Source organism: Cygnus olor, chromosome 5 (genome assembly GCF_009769625.2).
Source record: "Cygnus olor isolate bCygOlo1 chromosome 5, bCygOlo1.pri.v2, whole genome shotgun sequence".
Lineage (NCBI taxonomy): Eukaryota > Metazoa > Chordata > Aves > Anseriformes > Anatidae > Cygnus > Cygnus olor.
This window is the reverse complement of record NC_049173.1, coordinates 58774271-58788816: the sequence shown is the minus strand read 5'-3', so window position 1 is coordinate 58788816 and position 14546 is coordinate 58774271. Positions and strand designations below refer to the sequence as shown.

General features: G+C 34.1%; 1 protein-coding gene across 7 annotated transcripts in view; it reads right to left on the bottom strand.

Moving 5' to 3' along the window:
* Positions 1-14546, bottom strand: part of ELP4 (elongator acetyltransferase complex subunit 4) — a 235706-nt gene that overhangs the window by 174737 nt on the left and 46423 nt on the right. For all 7 annotated transcript variants that reach the window (XM_040560488.1, XM_040560485.1, XM_040560487.1 and 4 more), the window contains 2 exons: positions 3050-3155; positions 136-242 (listed from right to left, as the gene is read on the bottom strand). In XM_040560488.1, the coding sequence (XP_040416422.1) occupies positions 136-242; positions 3050-3155 (213 nt within the window). The remainder of the gene's footprint in view (positions 1-135; positions 243-3049; positions 3156-14546) is intronic.

The window sequence follows — 14546 nt, the reverse complement described above, 5'->3', positions numbered from 1 at the left end:
TGGAAAAGCAAAACCAATGCAATGAATTTACAACATCGGGTGCATATTTCCTGTCGTTCACAAAACGAAACATAAGAGATGGGATTAGCTCCACCTTTTGGGTTCGAAATAGTGAAACAAAACTGCTTCTCTTACCTCAATGGTGAACTGCTTCCTTTTTAATCTAAAAGCAAGGTCCTTCGTGTCTGACACATCACAGATCAAGCTATTAAGCCGAGGAATCTGATGTACATGAAGCAAACCTTGTGGAAAGAAAAAGTAAAGGAGGTGAAAAAATAATAAAAACGCTGTCATCCAGATGCATAAATTAGAGTCTTACAGCAGAATTCTGTATATTTACACACACTCATCCTCCCCTTTTAAACTGGAGCTTACTACCAGGAGCAATGAAGCAAACGGTGCGATTATACTCAAGTAATCAAGCAGAATAAGATAAACAGAAATCCTTGTGCGAGGAAAACTAATTGCACTTTGGTACAGAAGTACAGATGTAAAGAGGGATCTTAATACTTGTCAAAACTACAGCCGGTTTGTGTGTGATTTTCTCTTGTATTTACAGTAAGCAAATGGCTATCACCTTGCATGCTGCCCACGGCACCACTGAGTGATCTTTATTTTATTAAATGCACCAGTAAGCAGCCAGCAAAACAAGGCTTATGGGTTACTGATAACCACTGAAGCTCTAATGAGCAGTACCGCGCTTTGTGCCTGAAAGCGGCTTGGAAAAAAGTTTCTGGAAAACACCAATTCAGATCACCATTTCTGATGAATTTTAACCCCTGCGCCATCCTAAGAGAGGCTTCCCGCGAGAGGCTGATGTAGCCGTTCAGATTTTTTCCCCAGTACTAGGTGCACTCCAAGCTCTGCATTCTGTCACTTGCAGCTCAAGCTGATTTTTTCTGACAAGGACGCTGGATGGTTTTTGTGCAGCCTAATATAGTTTCTGAACAACCTAAGGGTGATTTTCTACATCTGAAAACCAGGAAAATTCTACAGGGTTTCTCGATTACTGGCCTATATTTGCTATTCATAAAGCCAGTGTCAAAATGGAAATACCGAACATTTACAAAAGACATCTCACTTGAAAACGGCAGCTATGAGAAAGAAAACCCAAACACTAAAACCCTTATTTAAAATAAGGCAAATATTTTTCAGGGGTTTATTTCTTTTTTTTTTTTTTTTTTTTTTTTTTTTTTTTTTTTTTTTTTTTTTTTTTTTTTTTTTTTTTTTTTTTTTTTTTTTTTTTTTTTTTTTTTCCTTTTTCTTTTTCTTTTTTCTTTTTTTTTTTTTTTAATACAGGGAAATAAGGAAGAAATTTTCCTAAAATTTAAATACTTTAAAAAGCCTAATTTTTACAGGTACTAATACAAAATTCTCAATATTATTACAAAGATATTTTTACACATTGAAGCCTTCTACCCCTTTCTCCAAAGATATATAAAAATTTTATTTGGTTTGAGTTCAAATATGATTATTAGATATAAGAACAGCAGGCATAACAAAGGTTGCTTATATATATATTTAAAAAAAATAATTAAAAACAATCTATATCATTTATATTTTACTGATTCTTCAAGCACCTAATTTTCAGGCATTTTAACAAATTACTAATGCAGTTTCATTAAATAATGCAAGAATTTATCAATTTTTTCCTGAGTAATGTTAAAACTTCCATCATCTGTAGTAAATAAATAATCTTGAAATATATTCAGACACAAAATTATCCACACAGTTAAGACCTTTAAAATACTTATTTTTAGAATGTTAAATTAAAATTGTCTAAACCTCAAAAGCTATGAGATGGCATATTACTTAATATATATACATACACTTAGTATATATATATATATTAAGTAGTACTGAAAATGATTTTGCATACATTTTTACAGGAAACAGGAAATAACTGCTAAAACGCACATTGTCTTAAAAGATCTCTTCACTGCTGAGAAAGGAGTATTAAATTGACAGAATTATGCTAGCATAAACAATGCCACATCACAATTATACAACTGGAAAGATAATTAGGCGAATTATTTTAGCTTTTGTTCACAGTTTTTTTCATTCACCTTTTTCAGATGAGGAAATATGCACTATTTTCTTAGTGAAAAAGATTTTTCTCTGATTTATTAATTACAGCCTGCATACACACAGTGGTGTCTCAACACCATTTTTGCTTCTTTTTCTACACATTTTGCTGTGGCAAACACTGCCACATTCTCACATGTTTACAGCAGGTTTCGGATAAGCAGTTTACTTTCAGCTGAAGGTTTCCATGGAACTACAGTAGTATCACAATAATAATAGCTGTAATTTATGCACACTCAGAGCACTGCTCTGGATTAGCTAAAACTGTTTGTTATTCACTGCTTGGGCTATGCATAACATCTAATCTCATCTTTTAAAATTTAAATAGTTCTGCTGTAACACCTTACAAATCTTTGGGAAACAAACTGCAGGATTAAACACCATTACACATTTTGAAGATAATCACTTGAAAGGCTACATGCCTTTTTACCAAGATGAGTTTCATATTTTACATGCCCCGTATATCCATATTTATTTCTTTAAGTTCATAGCTGCCATAACCGAAAGCTGCAAAACAGTACATTATTTTTAGATAAAGTTTATATAGCTCATCATTTAGCAGTTTATTCACCTTAATATATGTTTTTCCATGTTCTCTACTTAAAACTTGGCAGATCAGAAGTATTGATTTCATGACAAGTTCAGCTCACTGGTCAGATGATTGCCAAGCCTCCTCTGCATGTGAATTCCCCAAAGCCTGCCTGTTGAGATGTACATCTGATTGAGCCATGCCTCAGTAATATGGCTTGACACATGCAAGGAGTTGCCATGTTTCCTTTGCAGCCTTAATGCACTTTACGGAAAATTTTCCAAACTCAAGACTGGTTAGCAAGGAGAAACATTTATATATTCTAAAATGAAACCAAATGCTACTTTATAGCAGATACCCAATTGGAGAGTAAGCCGCTAAGTGCCCTAGAAACGCTCAGGGCAGACTTTTTGCATTGCTAAAGATGGAACTTACCGTGGTAATCCTTGTATAATGGATTGGTTTCTCTCTCAGAGCCAATAAATGATTCAAGACCAACTACTATATCTGACAAGTTTGTTACACGTTCCATTGCTTTATTCTGTAAGACACGGAAACAAAATACACATCATATGTGATGAAAAAGGTAATTAATGTTCATGGACTAAGCCTTGGTCTTCTCAATGACAAACTGTGGGAAAAAAATAGGCCATCAATACCTAGAAATTGCATTGAGGACTTCTCTTATTTTTTATTTTTAAAAATGGCTGGGAATTTATTTCTAAAGGAAAACTATTTGACACGAAGAAAACATAAAAGAGCCAACTTAGTACTAAATTAATCTTTTCGTAATCTTTGTAAGATAAGCGCTAGTTCATATTGGAGATTTACAAGCTATGTGGCAGTTAAGCACCATACATTGATTGTATTGGGTCAGATGCCCAGCTTTTGTTTATGTCCTGAAAACCTTGTTTCTTAAAACACTTAGACATATCTAGTATTTTGAGCATGCACAACCCACATGATTACTCATTTTAGTCATCAAGCAGCACAGATTAAAAGTAGAAAGAAAGCATTTTCTCCAGTATTTCTCTTTCTAAAAGTTCCTCTCTACAAATCTGAATCTAAAGCTTCAAGTTGCATTACCATTTCTCAATGTATTTGTGATTTGTAAGTGCTTTGATAATGTCATGATTTAATAACAAAAGGAAAAAGACAAAACTGTGCTAAAAAGCAAATACTTCTTTAAGATACGAAACAGTTATGTTAGAACTGCCAGACAGCTGGTGTACTCTTCTTCCTGATGGCTGTAGATGCTCTGCCCATCATATCTCCAGGGGTATCAAGTCCAATCACCTCAAACACATCCATGCCAAGTACGAAGAATTAGCTCTGTAGCTCCAAGCTAGAATTTTGTATTTTTTGTTTATCTTAAAGTCTTTTGTACATTCTGAGCTTCCATTATTAAACTACGTGACTAACAGTACAAAAAGTCACTTAAATGCTGGTAAACCATTTGAAAATGACAATTTGCACAGTAATTGGGACCAAAGAGAAAAGGACATCCCATGGTAATTTAGTAAAGTCTGTGCATTACACTGACATACTGGTTTGTTAAAATAGTGAATACACCAACTGCTTGCACGAGCCCACATTTCAACAATTTATCTCATCTCCTGGCCACAGAGAAGCCTATGAGGCAGGTACGGAAGGTGACCATTTCCTGCTCCCATCGAAGAGGATCTGAACTCCATTTTTAGGCCATTACACAAAGTAACTGTGGCCTGTCCTGCCCAGCCCAATCTGCTCAGGGTACAAGGCCTAAAGCCACCAATCCCCTGGTACCTCCACCACCCCCCTCTCCCCACCTTGTGGCCAGATGGCATTAAATCCTGTGGACTGGTCTCTTTTCAAAGCTGCTACTTGTGCACAGGCCAAAATGGTCTATCCCTGTGGAATCAGAGAACTTCAATTTTACCTGCAAAGTCTAACAATGGATAATGATAAATAATGTTGCTAAAGAATTTCCTTTCTGAGCAATAATGAAAGTGAATTGAGGTAAAAGAAAGTTGCTTCCACATCAAGCCTTAACTTCATTATTGTTTGCCCTAATTATATCTACCACTGAAATATTAAAGCTGACTTTCGAATTATTTCCTCTTCTGGGAAGAAAGAGAGAGCATACTGTATTTTAATGGAAACTCTTGGTCACACTGTTTTACTGGGGTAATCACATAAATGCTATAAATCTGAAGTATCCAGTGATCTCTGCAAACCACAGACTGGAAATTACCTTATTTTGCCAGTTTTAAGCAGGTTCCTGAATGTTATTCATATAAGCAAGAACACTAAACTTATATAAATAAATAGGTAAAATACTGGTGATTTCTGGAAGCTAACTTGAACTCTTAATGTAGGAAAAAAAATTAGACCATTTGGAAAAAGTTTGCTGTCCACTAATCTTTTTGCTTGCTGGTTTTGACAAACAATGGCTAAAAAAATGTGGACAGAAAGATGCTCACCATCAGCAAGGCACCTTCATCATTAAAAGTCCTGTAAACCATAAGAACAGCATCGTTCCTAGTCAATCCTAGTTCTGGAAAAATTAAAGTGAAGGATAGCAATTCAACCTAATGACACACATGAACAATTCAATATGTTGTTCAAAGCTCCTCTTCGGAACAGGTTTGCTTTCTTAAATTGTAGTCTGTTTGCCTCTGTTGATTTTGTTTTTGTTTTTAAAGTGTGTCAAAATACTCTGAGCTTCATGCAGCATATCTTGGGAAATACTTTCCACGATGAATTGCCACAACAAATAGACATTTGTTTATGTGGCATTGTTGTCATAGATCTGTATCTATCATGTATTTTCTAGTTTGCAGTATTCAGCACATTAATGTCCAATCAAAGCTGACGTCAGCACACAGATAGTTGTGATGTATGGCATACTGACATAAACACAAATCATGTTGCCCCATCTGGGCTTGAAAATTTAACAGAGCTCCAGATCTTCCTCCAGCCCCATACAAATCTACCTCCTGCTTCTGGCATAAACTTGGCAGCTCTGGAGATGAGCCAGGACATGGTTAGGAGGGAAGCCAGGAATGGGGGGATTCAGGGAAAGAGTTTGTTGGCAGCTAGACGAGGTATTGTTTTAAATAACATTAAAAATAAATTAAAAAAAAGAAAATCCACCACCACCACCAACAAAACACAACCAACCTAATCCTGGAAAGTTTTCAGTCTTGGTAGACATACAGCATTTTTCTATATTAGTTAGTTCAGCCAAAATAATTATTCTAACAACATGGTAGCAACCCTGTTGTGCAGGCTGGGCTGAGCATTCATTCTATATCTTACTTAGTGCTCACTGCTTTAGACAGAGATTTTCTTTAAGCTCAAACTTGTAATATCTGAGCTCAAACAAAGTGCACTTTCAAAACGCTGTTGGAAGGAAATCCATTTAGCTACTTGGATATGTAAATGGGAACTGTACATACCTCTTTAACCAGCTTTTAGAGAAAGGCAATTGTGGAAAAAGATTGCTTTGTTCTACTTATTTGCAGAATCTACAGAGCTTTAAGTAGATATTTTGGATGTTTAAAATACTTATTTACAAATAAAGCAGTCTAAAACGTATTATCTTCTGTGTCTGAATGTAAAGCACTGTATTCTACCAACACAAACACACTGAGAGCCTGTATGCTCAAACATACATACTGAAATTAATACTGTCTATTGCTTCTGGTTTGAGTTCTTAATGAATATCAGTATTATCATTACCACTATTTATCAAATCAACTTCAGTTCAGCTGGATTCCATATTAGAAAAAAAATCTCGTTGCTTTTTCTGCTTTGATCTAATTTCTAGATCTCCACTCATTTGCTGTCAAAATTCTTCCAAAAACCCAGAGATATGTGAGCCCATTTTTATTCTGTCAGATTCTAAAGAAATTTAAAAATCATAAAATTTATGTAATAGGAATATTTAAATTCTCAGTCTTTGTGCTACATTGAGTAGACAAAAGTCTAAGAATGGAAAATCTTCTTAGAAGAAGCTCAACATTTCTACAAAGTAAATACAAACAATCTCAAAATTTAAAAGAAAAATAAGAGACTCGTTACAGATCTACAATGAAATGCAACTAGCACCTGTTAAGCTCTTGAGTCACACAGATTTCATAAATTTGTATTATCATCAGTACATTAAAACAGACTTTTAATATCAATTTATATATTGAATTGAAAATTAGGTATTTTAAGACTGCCTTTTGTCAGACAGACATTAGGCCTATATTTTGGTATTGAGACTATATTTAATTCTGTACCTTTACATTCTGGTAAACTAATTCTGGTAAACATTTACATTCTGATAAGCTAGTCACATCACTGAATTTCTTTAAAAAAGTTTAATTACAAATTTTAATCCTAAAATGGGTTTCATTACGTGAAAAACAAACATACAACCAACTGCTACCACTGGGACAAAACAACAACAACACATCTGGAATTGCATACATTACATATGACAGCTCAGAATTCAAAGATGAATTCAGATACTCCCCCTCCAGCGTAGATAAACTGTAATTGTCGTTACCAACAGGTGAGTCCAGTAATCCTGACATTTTATTTGAAAGGTCTCGAAGCACCAAGTGAGCAAGTTTATACAAAGTGATATCAACCTTGTGAACTTAAGGCAAATTTTGGTATGCAAGTTTTCAGAACAAACCCAAAAAATTGGTTGTGCCTTTTTTGTCTCTTATAACTCCGACATAACACTGAAGTAAGCTTAGTGTGGTAACATGTGCAACCACATTGGAATGTAACAAAACACTGGCTGGATATTCAATAGATGAAATAACTCTTGATATTTACCAAGATTAGCATACAATATGGTGGTATGCAAATATTTACCATTAGCCATTACTACTTAATCTCCAAAGGATTTTAAATTGAAAAGATAAATTATTAATATTAAAAGACATGGCTTATATATTTATCACCATTTGTTATTAATTACTACTACTAAAATCACAGAATTACCCATACATTTTATCTTGGTAAAAGAAGTCAGGTATTAGGCCATTGCACTAGTTTTACACAGATACAGTTTGTGTGCTTTTTAATTATTCAAAATTCTGAAAGTAAAAGATTAATAAATGCTCTGCCGAAAACTGTTCTATCAGAAATCAACAAAGCCTGTGAAGTCTATAATTCTAATACCCATTCTAACTCCAAGCTGATTAGCACCATTTTCAGCGCTTCCACACCCAAATCTACTAACTGAACTTTGAATTTAGGCTATAAAATTAATGTTTGTTCAGACCACTGAATACAAGATGAGCAACAGTAGTTACACTAAGGAATTTTGGTATGTAGAAAACTATCATATCACAGGAAAACTGAATGCAGGTGTGATGTCTTTGCTAGAAGATGGATAACACAGAAATATTCTTCAAGGATTTTCTACAACCTTCTAACACTTTCAATGATGAGAAGTACACGTGTAAGGATTCTAACAATCTCCTTTTACTTTTGAGGAACCTTACTGACTGTAATAGAGCTTATGTATAAATATCTATTCACATGGATGAAATCAGAGAAGCGTTGATTTTGATTTGTTTATATGTACACTATATTAACTTAGCAAATTTCAAGCAATGATAATTCTTTTAATAATTTTACACTAGTTACAGAAGCAAAGAAAGGACATGTAGCAAAGACGTGAGCAGGTAATTAGACACAACATACTCACCCAAATGAGAAGGGAGTGACAAAGCATCTGTTGGCCAATATGTTACATGATGCATTAATTCCAGATTTTGGTTGTTCTTTTAAAGTTGCTTTTAATAATGTTTGTATTGATAGTCTTTATAAACTCAGAGTCTTTCAACTGTGAAACTAGTTAGAACGAGCATTTTGAATCTTGAAAACTGAAAACATTTGAGCCATGGTTACCTTCTCTCACACCTGAAACAGTGCCACTTCTACGGGAAATTTGCAATGATTATCATCAAACATATCAGATGAAGCTGGATGACACAGCGCCCAGTTAAAAAAAAATCTGAATAAATTTTCAAGAAAAATTATTAGTCATGAAATCAAAACTAAACATCACACACTAAAAACTATCTTTCAATCTTCACTGAATATGGATGACCTGGACTTGTCAATTATTCTAGCTAAAAAGGAAATAAATGTCAGAAAACCTTGGCACCCCAAATAAAATGTATGTTTGCTTTGCCATTAGAGCAAAGACCTGAATGAGAGCTTCTTTACAAGGATGTTGAGGGCCAACAGGGAAATGAGTGATGACATAGCATAGATAAATGAGCAAATCAGTTACAGTTGCTGTTGAAGTCTACAGAATGAAAAGTGAGAAAAAAAGCCTACATAGCCTAAATAAAATTATCCATCTGATGATCTCCAAGTGCTTCACAAAACACCAGCAAGTGTTGCATTCCTCATTTACAAGTAATGAAACAAGCACAAAGATGCCACATGACTTGTCCAGAATCACAAGCCAGTCAGAGGGCTGGGGATTGAACTCACTCTGTTGCTGAAGCCCTGACTACCCCATGCTCTTTGAGGCCTGGTTTAGGAGGCTGTAACTAAGGCTTTGGGGTGCCACATGAAAATATTTAGTGGCATGGCAAAGATAACATGGGAGTCAAAACCCAGAAAGCTGGGTGCTGAAAATCTACCTATTATCTGACAGAAAGAGGTGACAGAGGTATTGTGTGTTACTGGGTGACACTTTCTGAGCTGAATCCCTGTTCAGTGCTTTTCTCTTCTGACTCCTGTTTCCTCAGCATTCATGAACTGAAAGCACAGGCTGCAGTGACCATGAATGGTTCTGGGGAGCAGGGCTCTTGCTCGAGTCCTACAAGGTGGGTAAATGAAATAAGCCCAATTGACACCCCTTGCTTTCTTCTCCAGTAAAGGATGAGGGGCTGGGAAGAAATTTGTGCATGACATGAGCCCAGCACCTCCCTGGAACACTATTTGGTCCTTATTAATGAGTTTGTCTCATGGGTATTAAAACACATACATGGAAAACTGTATGTTATTAACTGTCTTTAATATCTCAAAAATGAAATGACCATTTGAACTGATTTGTTTACAAAATTAAACACTTAAAAATGTTCAATGTTACCAGTTGGTCATAATGTGGTAGGTATAGCTGCAAAACTAGACAGAAAGAATGAGAGTCACATTATCGAATTTTGAGAGCCATAACAAAAATGCTGAGATGAATGTATTTGAGACTAACTGGCTTAACTAAAATCCTAAGACTCCACTGGGAATTATTCATGATAAAATAAAAGGTTTAGAAGTGTGTTCTTTTGTCATTTTGCCTGAAAAAAAAATCAGTGCAATTTGCTTACCAATTCAGGCTAACTATTGCTGCGGCTTAAAATTCCTTAAACAGTCAATTGCCTCTTACGCACAGGTGACCAAAAGGATCCTCCACTATTATTTCAACTAATTGTACACAAACATCAACAGGAACATCTAGCTTATGTTTCTAATCAAGTGCAAGGTTCTGAAATATAAATCATTTAAAAAACGAATCCCTTATTCAGTATGAAATTATAGGCTGTCATCAGGAGCAGGCTGGCAAAGCTAGATCCAGATGGGAAACTGGCTGGGCAATAAGAAGAGGTAGGTGGAAATGATGGGTAGGCTGGAAATGATGGGAACCTAAGGAAAGACCTGACTGCTCCCTCTGCTGGCAAGGCCCTCACCTGCTTTAATTTTTAACTAATGAGTAGGCATTTCTTTAATTATTTAGGATCTAGCCAATAAATAATGCAGAATGTTCCTTCCTCAGTCTGTTGCTCTGTGTTTGCACAATTTTGAACTTATGGTGCCCTATTTCACTAGAATAATTTGTCATAGAATTAAGGCTCAGGTGGATATCTAACAGCAGATTTAACTGGTTTTATATTTTAGCCATTCACAAAATGAATGGTGAAATTAAACTCTTTAACCTTCAAAATATTCTAGTTTACAATGTATATATATCATACATTGTAAATTATGCATTATATTTATTTATTTCATAATATTATGACAAATTGCTCATCAAATCAGACTATAACAAGAACCCTTTTTTGTAGAAATAAAATAACATAAAATGAAACATTCTACAATATAAACACACAAAATCGCACATCAAACCAAAAAAATGTTGTTCTTCATAAGTAAAATTCATGACCTGGGAATTAAGAGATAAGGTTTGTATTAAAACTTAATTCAAGTATGAAGATGAGTCATTCATTGCTTGATTTGTGATATAAATTAATAGCTGCAAGTAAGAACATTTAGAAAAAATCTGTTCTAGGATTTTGGCCTACAACCAGAAGCTCCCAGAACAGGAGGGATCAGCTTTTTTTGCCCACTGTTCTCATCTGAATCCTGGCTGAAAAGCTACTCCAGCTCCCAGCTTTCCAGAAGGCTCCATCCCAGGAATCCTCGCCTGCCATTTGGTTTGCTGATTTTAATCTCACAGGACTTTCTTACAGTGGCTCCACTATGCTGAACTGGCACTTGCTCCTAGAAGTGAGTTATTATTAAACTTGTAGGTCAATTGTGGCACTAACAAGTCTTTGGAAGCTTTCAGCCACGGTGTACAATTTGCTGGTCTAATTAAATATTAATTCTAAGTGTTACATTCTGTGGCTAAGAGCTTTTATTTTCCATCATCAGTCTGGAAGAGAAAGAGGTTACAAGGCTAATTTAATTTTTCCTCCCCCCCCCAGCATTAAAGCTTAACTACACAGGCACAAAAACATCATTAAAGATGCAGTATTCCTTTTTATTATGATATATTGTAATTAATAGAGCAGTTATAGACAACAAAAAAGTAAAGTTAGATTCTGAAATTTCAGGGTTTTTAAACAACACCAAAAGTTCACATATAAATTTTTCTAAGCAAATGCTGCACAGAAATTCAATATTCACTTATTTGAAAACCATTTAATGTAGCAAACACGCAAGAATTTAAATGTGAAATAGCGTACCATAAAATTATTGTTCTTTGTGCTGAAATACAAAAGATAAAACGCCATTTTAGTGCAACATTCACAGGGATATTTTTTTTTTCAAAAACTTGTCGTTCTACTTATGTGAAAAGAACTAGTGTTACTCCAGAAGAACAATACTACCTTCATTTTCCAACACAGTGTCTTGCTTTAAGCAGATAACTACTTTGTCCTGCATTATTTAAAGTCACTCTTCTAATCTTTACTTATCACTGTCCAAATGGGCTCAATACATGAGCCTCCTCCCTTCTGCTTCCACAACAGTTGTGTCCATGTCTGGACACTAGGCATTATATTAACTACTTAGTCCAGTAGCCAAAAGATTCCATATGCTTGAACAGATGACTATCTCCATACTGTGATGGGATATTTAACTGTTTAGATCTAATCTTGCAGTTGAAAGATTTAGTTCTAAATCTTACCTCATTTTTTAAAGTTTTCGTATGGGTATTTTCAGATTACATAAATAAAATGTAAAATAAAGACATTGCAATCTTGCATATACTCATAAACTTGTAAAGTTTAACATACTCATTTTGGAAGAATGATTTATTTTGATTAAAATACTGTGTTGATGATGACAGTGATAAGATTATGTATATTATGCCTTCCTAAAAAGTAAAATTACTTGAAATGAGAGCAAAATTAGTCATGCAATTTTAATGCATGAACCTATCCTTCATCATAATATGGATAAGTAAACTAGAAGACAAATAACATGGTACTAAAAAAGTTTCACATGAGCACTGTATTTGTTTTTGAAATGTGTAGTTGTTACCAAATCAGAAGGGGCAGAGCCAGAATACAGCCTGTTGGCAACCATAAACTTATTTTATGAAATAACAAAATATTTCTATTTCTTCTGCGGTTGATTAGCAAATGCTATCAACAATAATAGAAATTGAAAACAAAATAATTTACTGTCATACAACCTACATTTTAAATTGTTTAATACTTCTCTGAGTTTGCTACTAGATTATAATTTTAAGATGCTTTTATGAATGTCTAGAATATCCAAAACAGAATATTCATACCTGAAAACTATGTAGATAATCCAAGAATATCTGTCAAATTCACGACTCTCAATATTTCTTTGTATGAATATTAAACTCTATTTCTCACATAGAATTGCACATGCCACATTTAAAATCCAGTAAAACACAGTATAGTAAAATATAATGACCATTTCATCTCCATAGACTCTATTTAGCAGAGGATTTTGAAAGCTTACTTAAATATGATACAGAAAGTACATGACATTTGTTCTTGATACAAGTTTGTGTTTAATGGCTACATCATGAAATACATTGGAAGGTTATTCAACATTTTACGCTTGTGAACTCTCAGAAGTTAGAGTTCTAAGGCATGCAATCACTCTTGGTTCTTGTCATAGGAATAACTGATAAATTCACAAGCTACTGGGAGTCACGTCTCATAGTCCTGTATTTGCAATGGATTCTAAAGCACGCTATTGCTTGCCTTCAAGTTTAGCTGCTAGATTGCTAAGTGTGAACACAAAAGGCTATGATGTGAAAAGGTTTGTTTCTGATTTTTTCTACACTGAAACATACAGTAATTTATGCACTTCAGTTGATTCAAAGCATCAAAACATTAATATTGCAGGAAATTAATTTTTTATCATACGGGATGAAATAATGAAAATACCTTGCTAAACAGAACTTCAGACTCTGAGGACAGGTTCTGAAACAAGACTTATTCATACTGACTTTTCATTAGTCAATTAATTTCCCTTGGCACATGCTGACTAATATAGTGGTTAGTCCTTACCAGTAATATAGCTTCATGTTCAAAATAAAGAATGGCTTCAATTAAAGCACTACACTTCTTCCAATGAAAACAATAATCTACTTAAAAAAAATACATATTCACAAATTTGCCTGGTTACTTAAGTGATACAAAGTTGGGAACAAGCAGAACAGAATTATGAACATTATTTACTATTTTGGATTTTTAAATACGTACACATGATAAATTATTTCTAGCAATTAAAGAAAAAGAAGAAAAACAATAGGAAAATACTTTACATACTAACTCATGACTTTTACAAGTATAAAACAGTGATATTAAAGTCGTTTAAGTTACATTCTGTAGCAAGAAAAGTTGTTTTTAACACTAGGTACCAAAAAGCACAGATTTTCAAAATACAGAAAGAACAGTTTGTTCTCATTTCAATAACATTCCTTAATTTGGGAAGTGTAACAATAAATCAAATCCCTCTTCAATCTGCCCTCCCTGATCTTTTTTTTTTGCTACATTTTAAAAACGTAGATAATTTTCCCTTTTCAAATGCACCGTCTTACTTCAGAGGTACAATTCATTTTCAAGAAGCAGTAGAAAGCCTTGAAAAATAACCTTCCATCAACTGTTTTAATCACATTCATAAGTATCTCAATATTTATTACCTGACAGACAGTGTAAGATAAGAGTATGTTCAATCAGAAGAAAATATCAATCAAGTAAAACTTGTCACACATCATCCGAATAAAATTTATAATTTGATAAGTTTTTAGTGTCATTTTCTTGAAATCTGCTTCCAGAATAACGTATTCCTGGTTTTGTGGTTGAGAAAAGAGAATTTTTGTTTTTCTTCATACACTGCTATAGAATTTTCATCAATAAAACACAAAGAATCTGCTTTCTTCAGTGAACCACAGTTTCTTTAAATTATTAGAAAAAAATTCTCTGCACAACCAGATTCTTTGTAATTTTTTTTTTTTTTTTTTTTTTTTTTTACCAGAAATATCCCCTTACAGAAGACTGTGAAGACATTCAGTGTCCCATTAAACTGGGTGAATAAGCATCATATTCTGCTGAATGCAATTCAAAGTTATGAAATTCAAAACAATGAATAGCTAGAATAATAAAAGAACCACACTGGTGGATGTGTGCCACAGAGGAAAATCATCACAAATAGAATCACTGTA